Source organism: Tachypleus tridentatus, chromosome 11 (genome assembly GCF_004210375.1).
Source record: "Tachypleus tridentatus isolate NWPU-2018 chromosome 11, ASM421037v1, whole genome shotgun sequence".
In the NCBI taxonomy this organism is placed as follows: domain Eukaryota; kingdom Metazoa; phylum Arthropoda; class Merostomata; order Xiphosura; family Limulidae; genus Tachypleus; species Tachypleus tridentatus.
In genome coordinates this window covers 85,731,528-85,746,033 of record NC_134835.1, presented here as the reverse complement: position 1 = coordinate 85,746,033, position 14,506 = coordinate 85,731,528, and the positions used below count along the sequence as shown (strand labels likewise).

The 14,506-nt window shown below is 31.2% G+C and overlaps 1 protein-coding gene across 27 annotated transcripts in view; it reads right to left on the bottom strand.

Moving 5' to 3' along the window:
- The window catches only part of LOC143232664 (bromodomain adjacent to zinc finger domain protein 2B-like), a 186,296-nt gene that overhangs the window by 4,800 nt on the left and 166,990 nt on the right, over nucleotides 1-14,506 (bottom strand). For 23 of the 27 annotated variants that reach the window (XM_076468345.1, XM_076468356.1, XM_076468332.1 and 20 more), the window contains 6 exons: nucleotides 11,174-11,375; nucleotides 10,259-10,348; nucleotides 8,092-8,148; nucleotides 2,089-2,198; nucleotides 1,740-1,782; nucleotides 862-1,055 (listed from right to left, as the gene is read on the bottom strand). In XM_076468345.1, the coding sequence (XP_076324460.1) occupies nucleotides 862-1,055; nucleotides 1,740-1,782; nucleotides 2,089-2,198; nucleotides 8,092-8,148; nucleotides 10,259-10,348; nucleotides 11,174-11,375 (696 nt within the window). The remainder of the gene's footprint in view (nucleotides 1-861; nucleotides 1,056-1,739; nucleotides 1,783-2,088; nucleotides 2,199-8,091; nucleotides 8,149-10,258; nucleotides 10,349-11,173; nucleotides 11,376-14,506) is intronic. The other 4 variants (XM_076468333.1, XM_076468336.1, XM_076468338.1 and 1 more) reach the window with 2 other exon arrangements.

Here is a 14,506-nt window from a genome sequence, read left to right as displayed (position 1 = left end):
TTACAGACTGTTAGTTTTAGCCCATCAATATTACAGTTAAGCCTACTAATTAATTCTGGGGTTTCTTATGTATTCTACATAAAATTGAATTATTTCTCTACTTTTGATAGCTACTCTAATTTTTTAACTTCAATATTTTTAATTATCTATTCATTCATACACATTAATCATCAAACACTTCTTATTCCATATATTATTTCAAAATGCAAGTTGAACAGTATAATTACAAAGTTTTCCGATTATTTTATTTTTGATGTATTTTCTAAATTGTAAACATAATTTTTTACCTTCATGATTTTTATCATTACACATAATTGCACGTTTGACATTGCACATAATTAATGGCAAGCTTTCATAAACAAATTTTGTTCCAGTAGTTAACAATTACGCAAAACTTATGTAACATGTTTATACACATACAAATAAAATTAAACACACTATTTTGGACTTGGCATTTTGTCTGGAGTTAAGGACATGATGATCTGTATGCAGTCTGTATGCTGCAGGTATCAAAACCCATTTTTAGTGGTATGACCTCCAAAACTTACCACTGAGTCACAAGTGTTGGAAAATGCTGTAAAGTGGGCTTTAAAAACAAAACAGTTGCACAGCATTAAAGTAACATTTACAAAAACAGTAAAATTTTACCAATTTGATATTACATTGATACAATATATCACAGCATAAGTTCAATTCTAAATTAGTCAAATAAGAATGATAACACTTAAAGTATAAACAAATATCTTCAAATTAAGTCCTAAAGTCATAAAATAGTATTTTGTAGATCATAAGGTGACCATCAAACCATTCTGATTTTACAATACCATAGGTTTTACATATATAAACATTTCTATTTATTACCTTGCAAAAGTAAATTCCTTGTTAATTTGAGGCTTTGACTTCTCTTTCCTTTCATTGGACTTGGATTTATTACTAGAATTATTTTCTGACTTTTTACATTGTGTAGGTTCTTTTTCTTTTGGTACTTCCTTATCTTTTTCTTTTTCCTTGTCTTTTAGTGCATTTTTCTGTTTGCTGTTTTTCTTTGGCTGAGACTAGAAATCAGAATCCACGTAAAGATACAAAAATTTAATATAAAAATGGATTAAAATTCTTAATTAAATCAATAACTTCTAAATAAAATGAAGAAAATTTTCTACCAAAAATGCTTATAAGTTTCAGTTATCACAGATTCATGTACTAAACATTACCATAATTTAATACCTGCATCACAAGCCATTCCATATATTCTGAGACTTCAAGTCACATCATAATTTATGTAAGATAAATTTGATTTCTATAGCTGTATATTAATGATGTATTTTTCCATATAAGGTTTGATAAAGTACATATGCACAAATATTTACAAATGAACTTGGTTAATTTTAAACAAAGTCATTGTACACCTTTTTATTTATCTTGGTACCATATTACGTCTTTATGTGTTTCCATGTATTGTTCTATAAAAAGCATAGTTAATGCAGATAACTACACTGGAAGCTCTTAACTATAAAAATAAAATATACACTGAATGTAATATAGTTACAAGCAAATAAAACAGAAAAAATAACAAAAACAACAATGAAATGTTACCATAGATATAATTTTTAATTCAGCTTGGAAATTTGTTAAATTCAATAATTAACAGTGAGTGAATCACCACCTCATATAAACACCGTAGCTTTAAATACATTTAGATTTTTTTTAATGTTCAATGGTTGTTTATAAATTACACTTACTTGAGCTTTACAGCTTACACAAGTCCATTTTCCTTTGGGTGGCCTGAAAATACACAATGTTTTTGAAAATAATTGACACGAATATTGAATATCAATTGAGATAAAGAAAAATTATGAAATACTGAGGCAATTACAAAGAAAAATAAAAACTGCTTCTTTTATTTTAATCTAATTCATCATTTCAGTATCTGTTTCACTCACTACATTATAAGTTAGGTTTGTCTCTTTTTTTTTCCTGTATACATAAATAAAATCTCCTCTAAGTGTAAGCAAAAATAAACATTAAACCATAAATGGTTCACAATTACAAACCATGTTTACATTAATGAAGAAAGTTTGTTACCCTTACCTTGACAAGGGTGGATCTAAGCAATCAATGTGGTACATTTTGGGACACAGGTCACAAACGATCAATTTACCTTTCTTTCCACAAAGAACACACACTTTGTCACCTGTGGCCTAATGGGAATATTAGTATGTATGTAAATACAAATTTGGTTTTCATGGAATAAAATATCTATACTTGGAAAAATTAACAAACATAAACATAAAAACCTAAAGCACTTTTTTAGGATAATTGAGATAAAAGAAATAGATCCTAAACAAATTGCCCAAAATTTTTACATTTCATAAATTTAAAAACATTTACAAATGCTTTAAACTTTTTGTACATTTGACAAAACAATTCTTAGATATTATGGAATTACCTCATTTTGTGTAGTATCAAAAATCAAAGTTTATAATTTAAAACACTACATTTATAAAATAATCTTGTACCTATTTTACAAGAACATTTATACACAAAAAATTCTTCTAATGCTATGCTTAGTTTTAGATACACACAAATATATGTGATGTTGTACAACTATTAACACCTCACTTGTCATATACTCTTTTTATTAGTTATAGACATACCCATCAGTCATATAAAATTGATTAGCAAAGCAATCAAAGAACCAGAAAGGGAGAGAGTGGAGGGTGACTTCTTTGGTAGGTTTACCAAGTGAAAAAGGTAAGACATTCAAGTTTTAGACCACTGTATGTTATTAAGTGTAGCTTGTGTGTCCAATTCGTTGGTGATTGCATTAGCTTATTTTGATGTCAAAACATTTTGGAGTAGAGATATCAGAGCTTTGATACATCATGTGACACAGAAAAAATTAACATGGGGAATTATTTAAATATTTCTTTTTTGGAAGTAAGATTGGTTGGTGGCTTTTATTTCTGACAGTCAACTAACTTTTAAACTGTTTCTAATGAGTATTTACTGATTAATGAAAATGCTGTTATTTAAACCTTTTTTTTTCTTTTTATCTGTGGTATACATTTTTCTTAGATTACTACAAAATGACATTTCAATGTTAGAATTTTCGTATAAATCTGGAAATTTTACCACACGAGTCAAATAGATCACAATTAGTTTCATTTTATTTCATCTCTTAATAAATAATTACAACTTGCACCATAATATTAACAGTTTCAGACAGGCTACCAAACATATAATTCTGTTGAGTAAATTTCTAGGTACCAAATCTGTTCACACACTCTCCCCTGGCTATATTTTTACTGTGGGTTTCCACAGTAAGCCACTCCAGATGAGATAGGCAGCAAAGAATATGGCAAAATTTATACACACCAGGCAAAAGAAGAAAGGAAGTTGTGAGGAGTGAATTCTAGTAGCAGTGTGGCTGTGCCTCTCACAATGTCATAAAATAATCTGTTTGGCAAAGCATGCAGGTCACTTTGCAAGCCTGCTACCATCAGCTCTGCCAGTACTGTTGTTGATATTTTCCTTGCAAATGCTCAATATTCTCAGATAATGTCAGTGACAAAGTATCTGACATAATTTATCACACTTTCAACTCTGCTGGGTTCGTCTCAGATGTGGTGTATAAGGGTACTATAGATTCTAGTGTAATGTCCAAAATGGTGGAAAAGGATCCATCATATGTCTGCAAAAACTGAATAACAAATACCATAGAGCTAATGACCAGGAAACAGATGCCATTGTCACTGTAACTGTGGACATATTTCAGCAAATGTGGACTGAAATTGAATATTGGTTAGATGTGCTGAGAGCCACTAATAGAGCACACACAGAAATGGACTGACATCACTAAATACTGTTTATGTTTTGCTTCAAGTTGTTAAAAAATGCAATTTTGTATTTGTTTAGTTATTTAATCATTAAACTTTAAAATAGGAAAAATAATTTTGGATCATCCTATATTACATATATGATTACTACTTTTATCATTTTTCTTTTTTTAGTTTGTAAATGCTTAGTCTGATTTGTTTTACTTTAGTCTGGTATGTTTTTTGGCAGTTCTCTTGCCTATAATACCAATGCACCACTTGAATTCTTGCTACCTTGAGATATTACAGATTAAACTTTGTTCCAAATTCACATGCCTAACTCTCATTCTCTGTTATCTTTGGGACAGTGTGAATGTATTTTTTTTTTTTTTTCAATTTTGTGTTATCATTATCAATACCTTTCATTTAACTTGTGAGAAGTTATTATTTGTTCAATTACACCAGGCAACAACAAGAAAATCTCTGCTATTTGAAAAAAATGCCACTGTATCTGAATAATTTGGTAAGATGATTCTAAAAAATCATGTTGTTCATTCCTTTATGAGTTGGAATTTAATATGAAGTGGGAGCAGAAATACATATTGAGGACTCTCACTAAAGGTTGATACTAGATAACATGTCTCCATGGTATGTAATTCTTTCTCACTAGCCATTCCTTCTTTTTAAAATGATTTTTATTATTTTGGCAGTTCCAGACACACAAAAATCAACATTATTTGGTATACCCATTCTGCAGGCCTAGCATGAGCAACAGGAATTGACAGCTTTGTGTTCTCATTATACAAAAGAACAGTTTTTCAGGCTAACTTTAGATGAGTTAATAAAACTTGACAATGATATTCAGTACCTACTTTTATTACTAGTGTATCAATACTTGCAAAGAAACACCGAGTATCTCCCATGCTGTAGTGAGAAGCAAGACTCTGATGGCAACTTTAATAAGTGAAACCCTCATTCCAGGAACTAATAAATTCCATTGCTAAAAATCAGAGACAAGAAGTTTTCCATGCTGATTTTACAAAGGCAAGTCATGAATCAGATCATTTAACTCTTCCTGTATGATTAGTAGGGCTGTGACGATTACACGATTAACTTGTTACAAAAGTCCGTGATCGTCGCAGCCCTAGTGATTAGATAAGGCAGTTTATGTCAATATTTCAATTCACACCATATTATGGGAACTGTAAATGGCATACTTGCTCTCTTCTTATTCAGCCACTGTGTTTTAAGAGTATCAACCTTATGTGCACTTCAAGGTCAGAGTGTGCATGCCACATCCTTTTAAAGAGCTATATTCAAAACTTAATTAAACATTATCAATGTATGCTTATAATTTAATCTTAATCTCTTAATTTCAAAAGCAAATATTAAAAAAAAAATCAAACTTCACTTCTCTCTCAGTACTCCAAACTACCAATTTTAGATTTTCTTTCCACCAATATATGATTTCATGAATGTCATAATATAAATCTATAACCTCCAATCTTCTTTATTTATCTAGATATAAAACAAATGTCAAGCCTACATGATTCTTCCTTCTCATGTAATTCTATATTTTAAAAAATGTCAGCAATTTTCTCTGACATTGTTAATGGATAGCACATAACAAAAAGAAAGAAGCCTTTTCTTAACAGGATTCCTCATACTATTATCTTCTTTTGGCATCTGTAAATAGGTGATTAATTTTAGTTTCATTATTATTTGTGACCATGTTAATCTGTTCTGAACAGCAAATGAAATCTTTTAACTTATTTATAGTTTAGTTATAAAGCAAGGTGAGTAGGTACTTCGTGTTTATTGGCACAAAGCTACTAGGCTATCTGTGCCAAACAAGATGTAGTATACTGTAATGGTAAATGGAAATGAAGGTAAAATATGTAAAAGTAAGACGTGCCAGGAAGACTGAAGCATTAAGTTCAAACTTGCTGTCAGTCACCTGAAGTTGGCCATTCCAGTCCTGGGTTCAGGTCAAAATAAAATGTGTAAACAAAATCATGCTAAAACAGTGTATAGTCCAATAAAAACCTTAAATTCAGGTAAAAAGACCAATGGCTCTTAAAAATGTAAAAACATGAGTGAGGCAGCCAGTATCACCTATGATACTAATGTCAGGGGAAACCTACCTTAAAAATATGTTTAAAATGGTGTCATCGTTCTTGGTTGTAATGATGCCATGATAATAAAATATGGACGGATGTGACCCGAGTGCCACACAGACCATACATTGGTGCATCAGTACCAGATAGAAGGAAGTGGTGAGTTAAAAAACTGTGATTAATATGTAGCCTAGCCAAAACAACTTCCTCCCTTCAATCTTTACAGAAACAAGATGGCCAAAGAGCTAAAGAAGGCTTAATTTGAAAAAGCTTATTATTTCATTGCTCACTCCAGGTCAACTGCCAACTGGCGTATAGTCGGGTTTTGATAACTGGACCATAGTCCATGAATGGAACAGGGACGGTGGTGATAGAGCCAAATGAGAAGGGCTTTACCACTCTGTCAGCTAGCTCATTCTCACAAATACCAACATGACCTGGTATCCAAAAAACTAAACAGAGATAGATAATAAAGAGAGATGGTCCAGTTTGTTTTGGATATTGATAAGAATAGGATGGTAACTAGCATGGAATGATGTTAGAGCCAATATAAGCTGAGTGAATCAGTATAGATCGTACAATTTGTGTATTGCATAGTTTCAATATGATTCGGGGCAAGAGAAATGGCATACAATTCGTCAGTGAACACAAACACTGTAGAGGGGATTCTGTGTGCTACAACCAAACTGTAACAAACCATGGTAGAGCCTACAGAGTCACTTGATTTTGAACCATCTGTATATATGTGAATGGATAGATCATTTGAGAAATAATCAGCAAATAAAGAGTGATATTTCCAATCAGGAGTATCTGCCTTCCTCAGATGACTCAAGGATAGGTCACATTTGGGGACAGTAATTAGCCATGGTGGAATAGGCCAAACTGTGGATAGTGCTATGCTATTCAAAGATAAATCCAATTTTTCTGATTGTTCCCAGATATGAAGGCTAAAAGGAACAACGGACAATGGCAGATTTTCTATTATAAAAAAGTGTGACCCACTGAGGATGAAAAACACAACTCCAAGTAGGATGCTGAGGTAAAGGTCGAAGTTGGGAAGCATACTTAAGAGACAGTTGCAAACAGCGAATATACAGAGGGGGTTCATAGGACTCCACCTACAAACTTTGGACTGGAGAAGTATGGAAGGCCCAAGTGCAAAGATGAAGCCCCTTATGGTGGATACGATCCAAAATTTTCAGTGCTGAAGATCTGGCAGAACTATAAACCATAGACCCATAGTCAAGTTTGGATCGGATAAGGGCACAATAAATTTTAAGCATGGAGTATTGATCCGCTCCCCAAGAGGTGAAAGAGAGGACACAGAGGATGTTCAGTACTCTTATACATTTGACAAGAAGTTGCTTGATACATGAAATAAAAGTTTAATCTACAGTCAAATATAAGACCTAAGAACTTTGCCTCTGGGATGAAAGGAAGTACAACATCATCAATATGAAGTTCTGAATCTGAATGAATACCCCCCGTTGGTGGCAGAAATGTACACAAACAGTTTTAGAGAGAGAAAGTTGAAAACCATTTGCTGTGGTCAACTTAAGATTATGATTGACTGTTATTTGGAGCTGACCAAAGAGGAAGACCCCATGGAAACACTTGGGCTTGAACAAGGTGAAGTTGGGCAATGACTGGAAGATGTGGTAGAGACAGAGATTAGAAGTAGATACTGATTCATTAACTTTGTTGATTTTGAAAAGTACTAAATTAAGATGCACTGTTAAGGATTTTGTAGGAGGCATGGAAAGGTCTGTCTGGACTCCTACTGTAGTAGTGGAATGGATTACACCAGCATAAATCTGAAATGGAATTGGGAGTAGAATCTATGCTTTCTAATAATCCTGCCCAAAGGGAAGGCAGAAATATGAAAAGTTATCTATTTACTGATTCATAACTTGTTTCCAAGCATTTTGTATAGCTCAATCACACTGTTCATAATTTGACCAATACAGTGCATTTAGGACATACAGAGGTGTGAAACACTAGAGTACAGAGAAAGTTCATAACATTTGTAACCTTCATGACAAGAATAACACTATTTATACAATGCTTTGAGGAACAGCTTACTAACAGCAAATAGCATCACATTTGTACTGGATTTTAAATATCAAAATGTGTAATAATTGAGAAAAACATGTAATTACCTTATTTAAACATTCATAGCAATACCAATCTCCATCAGGTATTGTTTCCATTTTAGGCTGTTTAGAATAAAAAAAAATACACAATACTGAATGAAATCTAAGACTATTATAAAATTACATTATATATTTAAAGAACACTACAGGCTAATACAATATATCATAGATTAATATTTACATTTTCACAAACACAATAATATTCCTTTTTTATGTGATAGAAGTTAGTTTCACAAACATTTGTACAAAAAAAATTTCATAGTAATGTAAACTTAGAGTTATCTTCACTGACTTAAGTCTTAATAGATAAAAAGTACTTAACAATACAGTAATATGAAAATTATATGACGTAAATGAAGTCTTTAAAAATTACAAAAACAACATTTTTTCTAGATGTTCAAGTTCTAGATCATTACACAGGACATAAATATAATTTCACGTATACAAATTACCTTTTAAGTTGACCACTGACTAAAATAATTACGGCTTACTTATGCACATTTTGTTTAATAAAGTCTGGCTTCCCTTTTCAGTGATTTATACAGTTACTATTTCCTTCAATGATCCCATAAAATTCTGATACAGAAAGTCACATGACTCATCATATATCAAATACACTTACACATTCATGCAAAAAAGATCTCTACTAATATCTGCATTTAGAAGCCCAGAAATACATGTATAAAGCTCAAATGTGCTACCTATCATGGGTTAGGTTTCCAAATAAGCAAGATTAAACTTAGTTACAAATCTTGGCATGATGTTTGGTTTGTTTTGAATTTTGCACAAAGTTACTTGAGGGCTATCTGCACTAGCTATTCCTAATTTAGCAGTGTAAGAGTAGAGGGAAGGCAGCTAGTCATCACCACCCATTGTCGACTCTTGGGCTACTCTTTTACCAAGGAACAGTGGGATTGACCGTCACATTATAGCACCTTCACAGCTGAAAAGGCAAACATGTTTTGGTATGATAGGGATTCAAACTCGTGACGCTAGGATTATGAGTCGAACACCTTAACCCCCCTAGCCATGCTGGGTCATCTTGGCATGAAATAACATTTATATACAATGCTTTAATATAATACTTAGAAAGGAATACATGTACTTCATTGGTCATTTCTCAATGCATATGTATTAGAAAACATCAAGTAACTATCTTAAATTATCAAATGGTGAGACTTATTTATTGATGGAAAAAATAAGTAATACTTGTGTAAATAAACTAATTTATTAAGATTAAATGTTGAACATTTATGAGTCTTTTGACATTATATTGAGTAATACACACACACACATGTATAACTAGGTAAAGCTTAACGTTTCTACATTTAACTAGTACTATACGTTTGCTAAGTTGAGATCGAATCTTAAGATGTCTTTACTAACTTACTTTTTATAACAAATTTCTTAAAATAATACTTCAAATACCGTTACTTTGTTTGACTAAACATTTACACAAATTTTTGTAATACGTAATTTGGAAATTACATTTTGCTCGACTGCTTACCTACAAATGCTCCTCAACACTATTCTAAATATGCACTATACACATTGATCATATGAGCCAGAGTATAATAAAAAGTTCATGAATGTGATAGTATTAAGCAATCAATATATACACCTAAACCATGAGTTATTTTGGTTACAGTTACCTACTAATTACAGTTTCATAAAAACAGATGAGCATGCCATTGGCTACGCACATACTATCCTTTACTTGGTACACAATTGTGTTCATTGGTAAAACAAAAACAATGGGTGTTTTACTGTGTATATGTTTAAATGATCAAACATTCTTTTTACAAACTAAAAATGAAACAATTAATGTGCAGTAGAAATATATTGTGGCTAGTATACATTTTTTTCATAAACATTAACAACTAAAGGATGGGTTTGCTATTATTTGCATTTTTTAGTGCTAGTGTATGAAAAACTTCATCAGTCATGGAAAAATGACAGATCTAATCATCATTTATATAACTGAAAAGATGTACTTTTACATTACAAGTACTTTATTGATTAAAATGAATCAACAGATCATCCAAATCATTAGGTTTGTACACTAAGCTTACTTTGAGGCAGTCTGAAAGCTAATATAATTTATTCAAAAAACACTTTTATAAAGCAATAACCTTCAGTATATATAAAGGGAACGATTTAAAAGTGAACATACCTTAAAGCAGTAAGTGTGATAGCCTTTGTCACATCCATCACACAGAAGCAACATCTCTTCATTAGCTCCACTATGGCAAAACTGGCAGCTCTACAAAATATAAATGAATTAAAATTAAGATCATAACAAAAATTACACAAGCTTAAAGGTTATATTCTCTAGAAGTGTGATCAAAAATATTTAATAGTCAATATTTTAAAAATTTCCTGTTATGTGTACAAACAAATTAATTTTTTCAACAATTCAGTACATTTGTGAGGCTCACAAACTAATCTACATTCTTTCATAAGCTTTTAGAAGACAAACTTCTAAAGAGATTTAAAAGTTACTTAATCAGTTCATAACTCAAACTGAATTTTAAAACCTTTCAACTGTATGCTACATTGTACTTTTATCTGTCATAAAATGTTCTACAGGCAAATTCTCTTAATTTTTTTAAATAAACTCTCTCTTTTAACAGAGTAATACAAACTGTAAACATGTTACACAAAAATATATATATATATATTTTACATTTTTTCTAACATACGTTACATTCAAATTCTGACACGTCTGTACTAACTGTTTTAGTATCTGTTGGTTTGTTTTGGAATTTCGCACAAAGCTACTAGAGGGCTATCTGTACTAGTCGTCCCTAATTTAGCAGTGTAAGACTAGAGAGAAGGCAACTAGTCATCACCACCCACTGCCAACTCTTGGGCTACTCTTTTACCAATGAATAGTGGGATTGACCGTCACATTATAATGCCCCCACGGCTGAAAGGGCGAACATGTTTGGCGCGACCAGGATGCGAACCCGCAACTCAGATTACGAGTCGCATGCCTTAACACGCTTGGCCATGCCGGGCCATGTTTTAGTATCTAAAGAAAAATGTTGTGATTGTTTACAAACACCCTGTTTGTGACAGAACTTACAGCTCTCATTATAGATTTATCCCATGCCACACACATTTCTAGCATGTTTAAACACATGGCCAACTGGTCTGCTGTCCAACACTTCTGTACTGCAGCTCGCCAGCGAAGTAAGCCCCTTGGTAAATCTTCTTCCTCGCCATCTGCCACCAAAGGATGTTGAGTAGCACTGCTGTTGAATGAGGACAAGTTCAACTCTGTACTGCTGACATAAGAACACATTATTGTTACTTTGCAGTAAATGTGTTCAGTCAGATTAAATGAGTGCAAGAAACACTTCCCTGTCAAAGCTAACACACTAACAAAGATTAATCAAAATAAGCTAGTTGAAACATTTAATATCACTCTCATGAAATTTCCCATTGTCATATACAATTTGTTTTTATAACTTGCATTACCTATATGTTTTAACTTTTATGCAGGTTTATATATTTTACTGACGTAAGAAATACATCATCATAGATCTGTTTAAGCATATTATAAACAAAACTATTAAATTATTGAATGATGGTATACAAAGTGGGCTATTTTTTCATACATATTTATTATTTTGTTTATCTTATATCTGATTTAAAAATTGTATGAATTGATACTAGGCATGACATCTGTTTTGGTTTAACAAAATATTAGTTACACTATAGCATAAGATTGTCTATAAGAATATATATGAAAAATGTTGATATTTTTAGTTTCAAGAATGAGGAAATGTTAATATCATAAAATCTAATGAGATACTTATGTGAACTTGTAATAATAAAGGAATTAGTATCACATTTGTGAGCATTGAGAACGTCCAATAATTGTTCTAACACAACATATTAAAACAAAACATTTCATTCTGTCTCTCATGGTGTCAACATTAATCTTATATTCTGTATCTCTTACATTAACAATATAAACTTTAGTTCTATTAATTGTTTCTCATACCTTAAAACTTAATGTGTGTTGTTACTTGGAATACTTCCAGAAAAAAACAACAACCCAAACGCTATTAACTATTATGGGGTTTGTTTAACATGTATTTAATGCTAAAATATTAGTACTAATATAGTTTCTCATAAAACTATGCTTTGCATTATAGTTGGTTATGAAATCAAATTGTATTACTACAAATATACAAATTAACAAAATATATAACCAAACTTCAGGAATAAACAGTTACTACAAAGACAAAAAACTAGTTTTGACACTCTTATACATCTTTTTCAGTCCTAAACTAAAAATAAGACAATTATTAATAATTTGATATCTTTCATGAATATTGCAGTATCAATTGTCCTTACTCAAAGCAACTAGGTGCTATTTATTTTAATATTACAAAGGCTTTTCATCATGTTAACCATGACATATATTTGTTTTTTAATCATTGACTATAAATTGAAATGTTGATCGAACAATCTGATATCGTAATAATAATGGTATATTTAGTAAATATTTCTTTCATAATACGATAAAGTACCTCAAGGTTTTATAAGGGATTGTTTCACTTATTTGTTAATGATACTGTCACCATGATTTGACATTCCAATGTTTTGTAAAATGCAGTTGACTGAGTATTTTCTACAATTTATTTTGACCAAGACTGTAATAAAGTTTGTTTTTTTACTGTCTTAAACTAACCCTTTCACTATGGGCTCAGTATAATAAACATGAGTTTGTCTACACATTAAGTACTTGCATTATAACTTCTGATACAGCATATGTATCTTCACAAAATTTGGTAGACCCATAGTAAAGGGTACAAGTATTTTGAGTAAAAAAGATCAGATTTTTTAATTAAATATTTTTACTAAAGATTTGTTTGTGAAAATAGAGTCTGTTTTGTTACTAGCCTGAGTGCAAAGTGATTACATGTTATGATTATAAACAAAACATTCTTCATCCTAAAAAATCTCGAGTATTATTTCCATAATCTCTAAAATCTCCTAAATACATTTCAAACATTTGTTTTCAGTAAGACATTATATTTTATGTTATTTTCTGTACTTTATCTATATGTGGGGTCTGTCACTTGACCAACCTTGTAAGCCATCATAAAAAAATAAGGAAATAAATACAAATTATGCTTTTTTCATGCTAGAATGACTGCATATTATAATGTGAAAATACAAATGTTTAGTCTAAGTAGCATAAGTCTCATAATGTCCTATATTTACATTTTTATTTATTATATTGACCTTCCAGTCATGTTTACCTAACATTATATAGCTTGCATAAACACAGTGCACATGCACTCATGTTACGTATTCAGTAGTAGAAAACTGACCCTTCCCTGTCTTGGCTATGTTTTAGTGGACTAGTATTTTGTAACATTAAGTCGGATTTCAATTATTATACATTATATGTGTGTGTTTGTGTGTAAATTATTACCATTTAGAAACATTATTAAACTTATTTTTCTTGAACTATAGAACAATAAATAAAGAAGTAAAGCAAAGAATTATCTCTTCCTGCTATAACCTTTGTACATGGTTGTTGCCAGACATAGGTTGCTAAGCCTTTTAGAAGTTTGCATGTGGAAAATATCAAACAATATTTATTTTAGGCTTTATATATACAGTTTAATAACCAAAAAATCATGAATAACTTACACTTATATTACAGACTTCCACAATAATTTATCAAGCTTAGTAACTAAAATATATTTAGATTTTAAAAAATATGAAACTTTGAACAGACTACAGACATAACCTACCTTCAGTGATGACGAGAAACCCACTTGTTGAGAAATTTATATGCAAAAACGGCTCGTTTGGGCTGAGAAAACACTTTTACATAGAAGGTCGAAACGTTGTTCGCTCTTTTATGTAAAAGTGTTTTCTCAGCCCAAACGAGCCGTTTTTGCATATAAATAACCTACCTTCATGAAAACTTGAATCAAAGATATGTGGTAACCTTTTCACAGGTCAGTGAGTAAACCACTCTGGGGACATTCTAAGCCGTTGGTTAGTTATTCACATCATATGCTGTAGTAACAGCATATAAGAGACCATTTCAAGAAATGGGAAGAATTGAATGGGGCCACCATTTAATCCAGTACATGAGCCATATCTCAGCAAAATAAAATGATATGAGGATCTTATTTTATATTCTAGTTTGTCAATATTAGTAATTTGAGTTCCTTATTTGTACAAAACTATAAACTTAGTATTTTGACATCACAAACATCATATTTAAACAGTGCTGCATTCAACATAACAAGTGACTCACTAAAATCAATACTTTGACGTGTTTTTTAAATTTATTTTAAAATTAAGAAATTAACTCATGCATAATATTAATCCTTGAATTACAATCTATAATTTGATTCCAAACTTACTGACATAAGTCCATAAA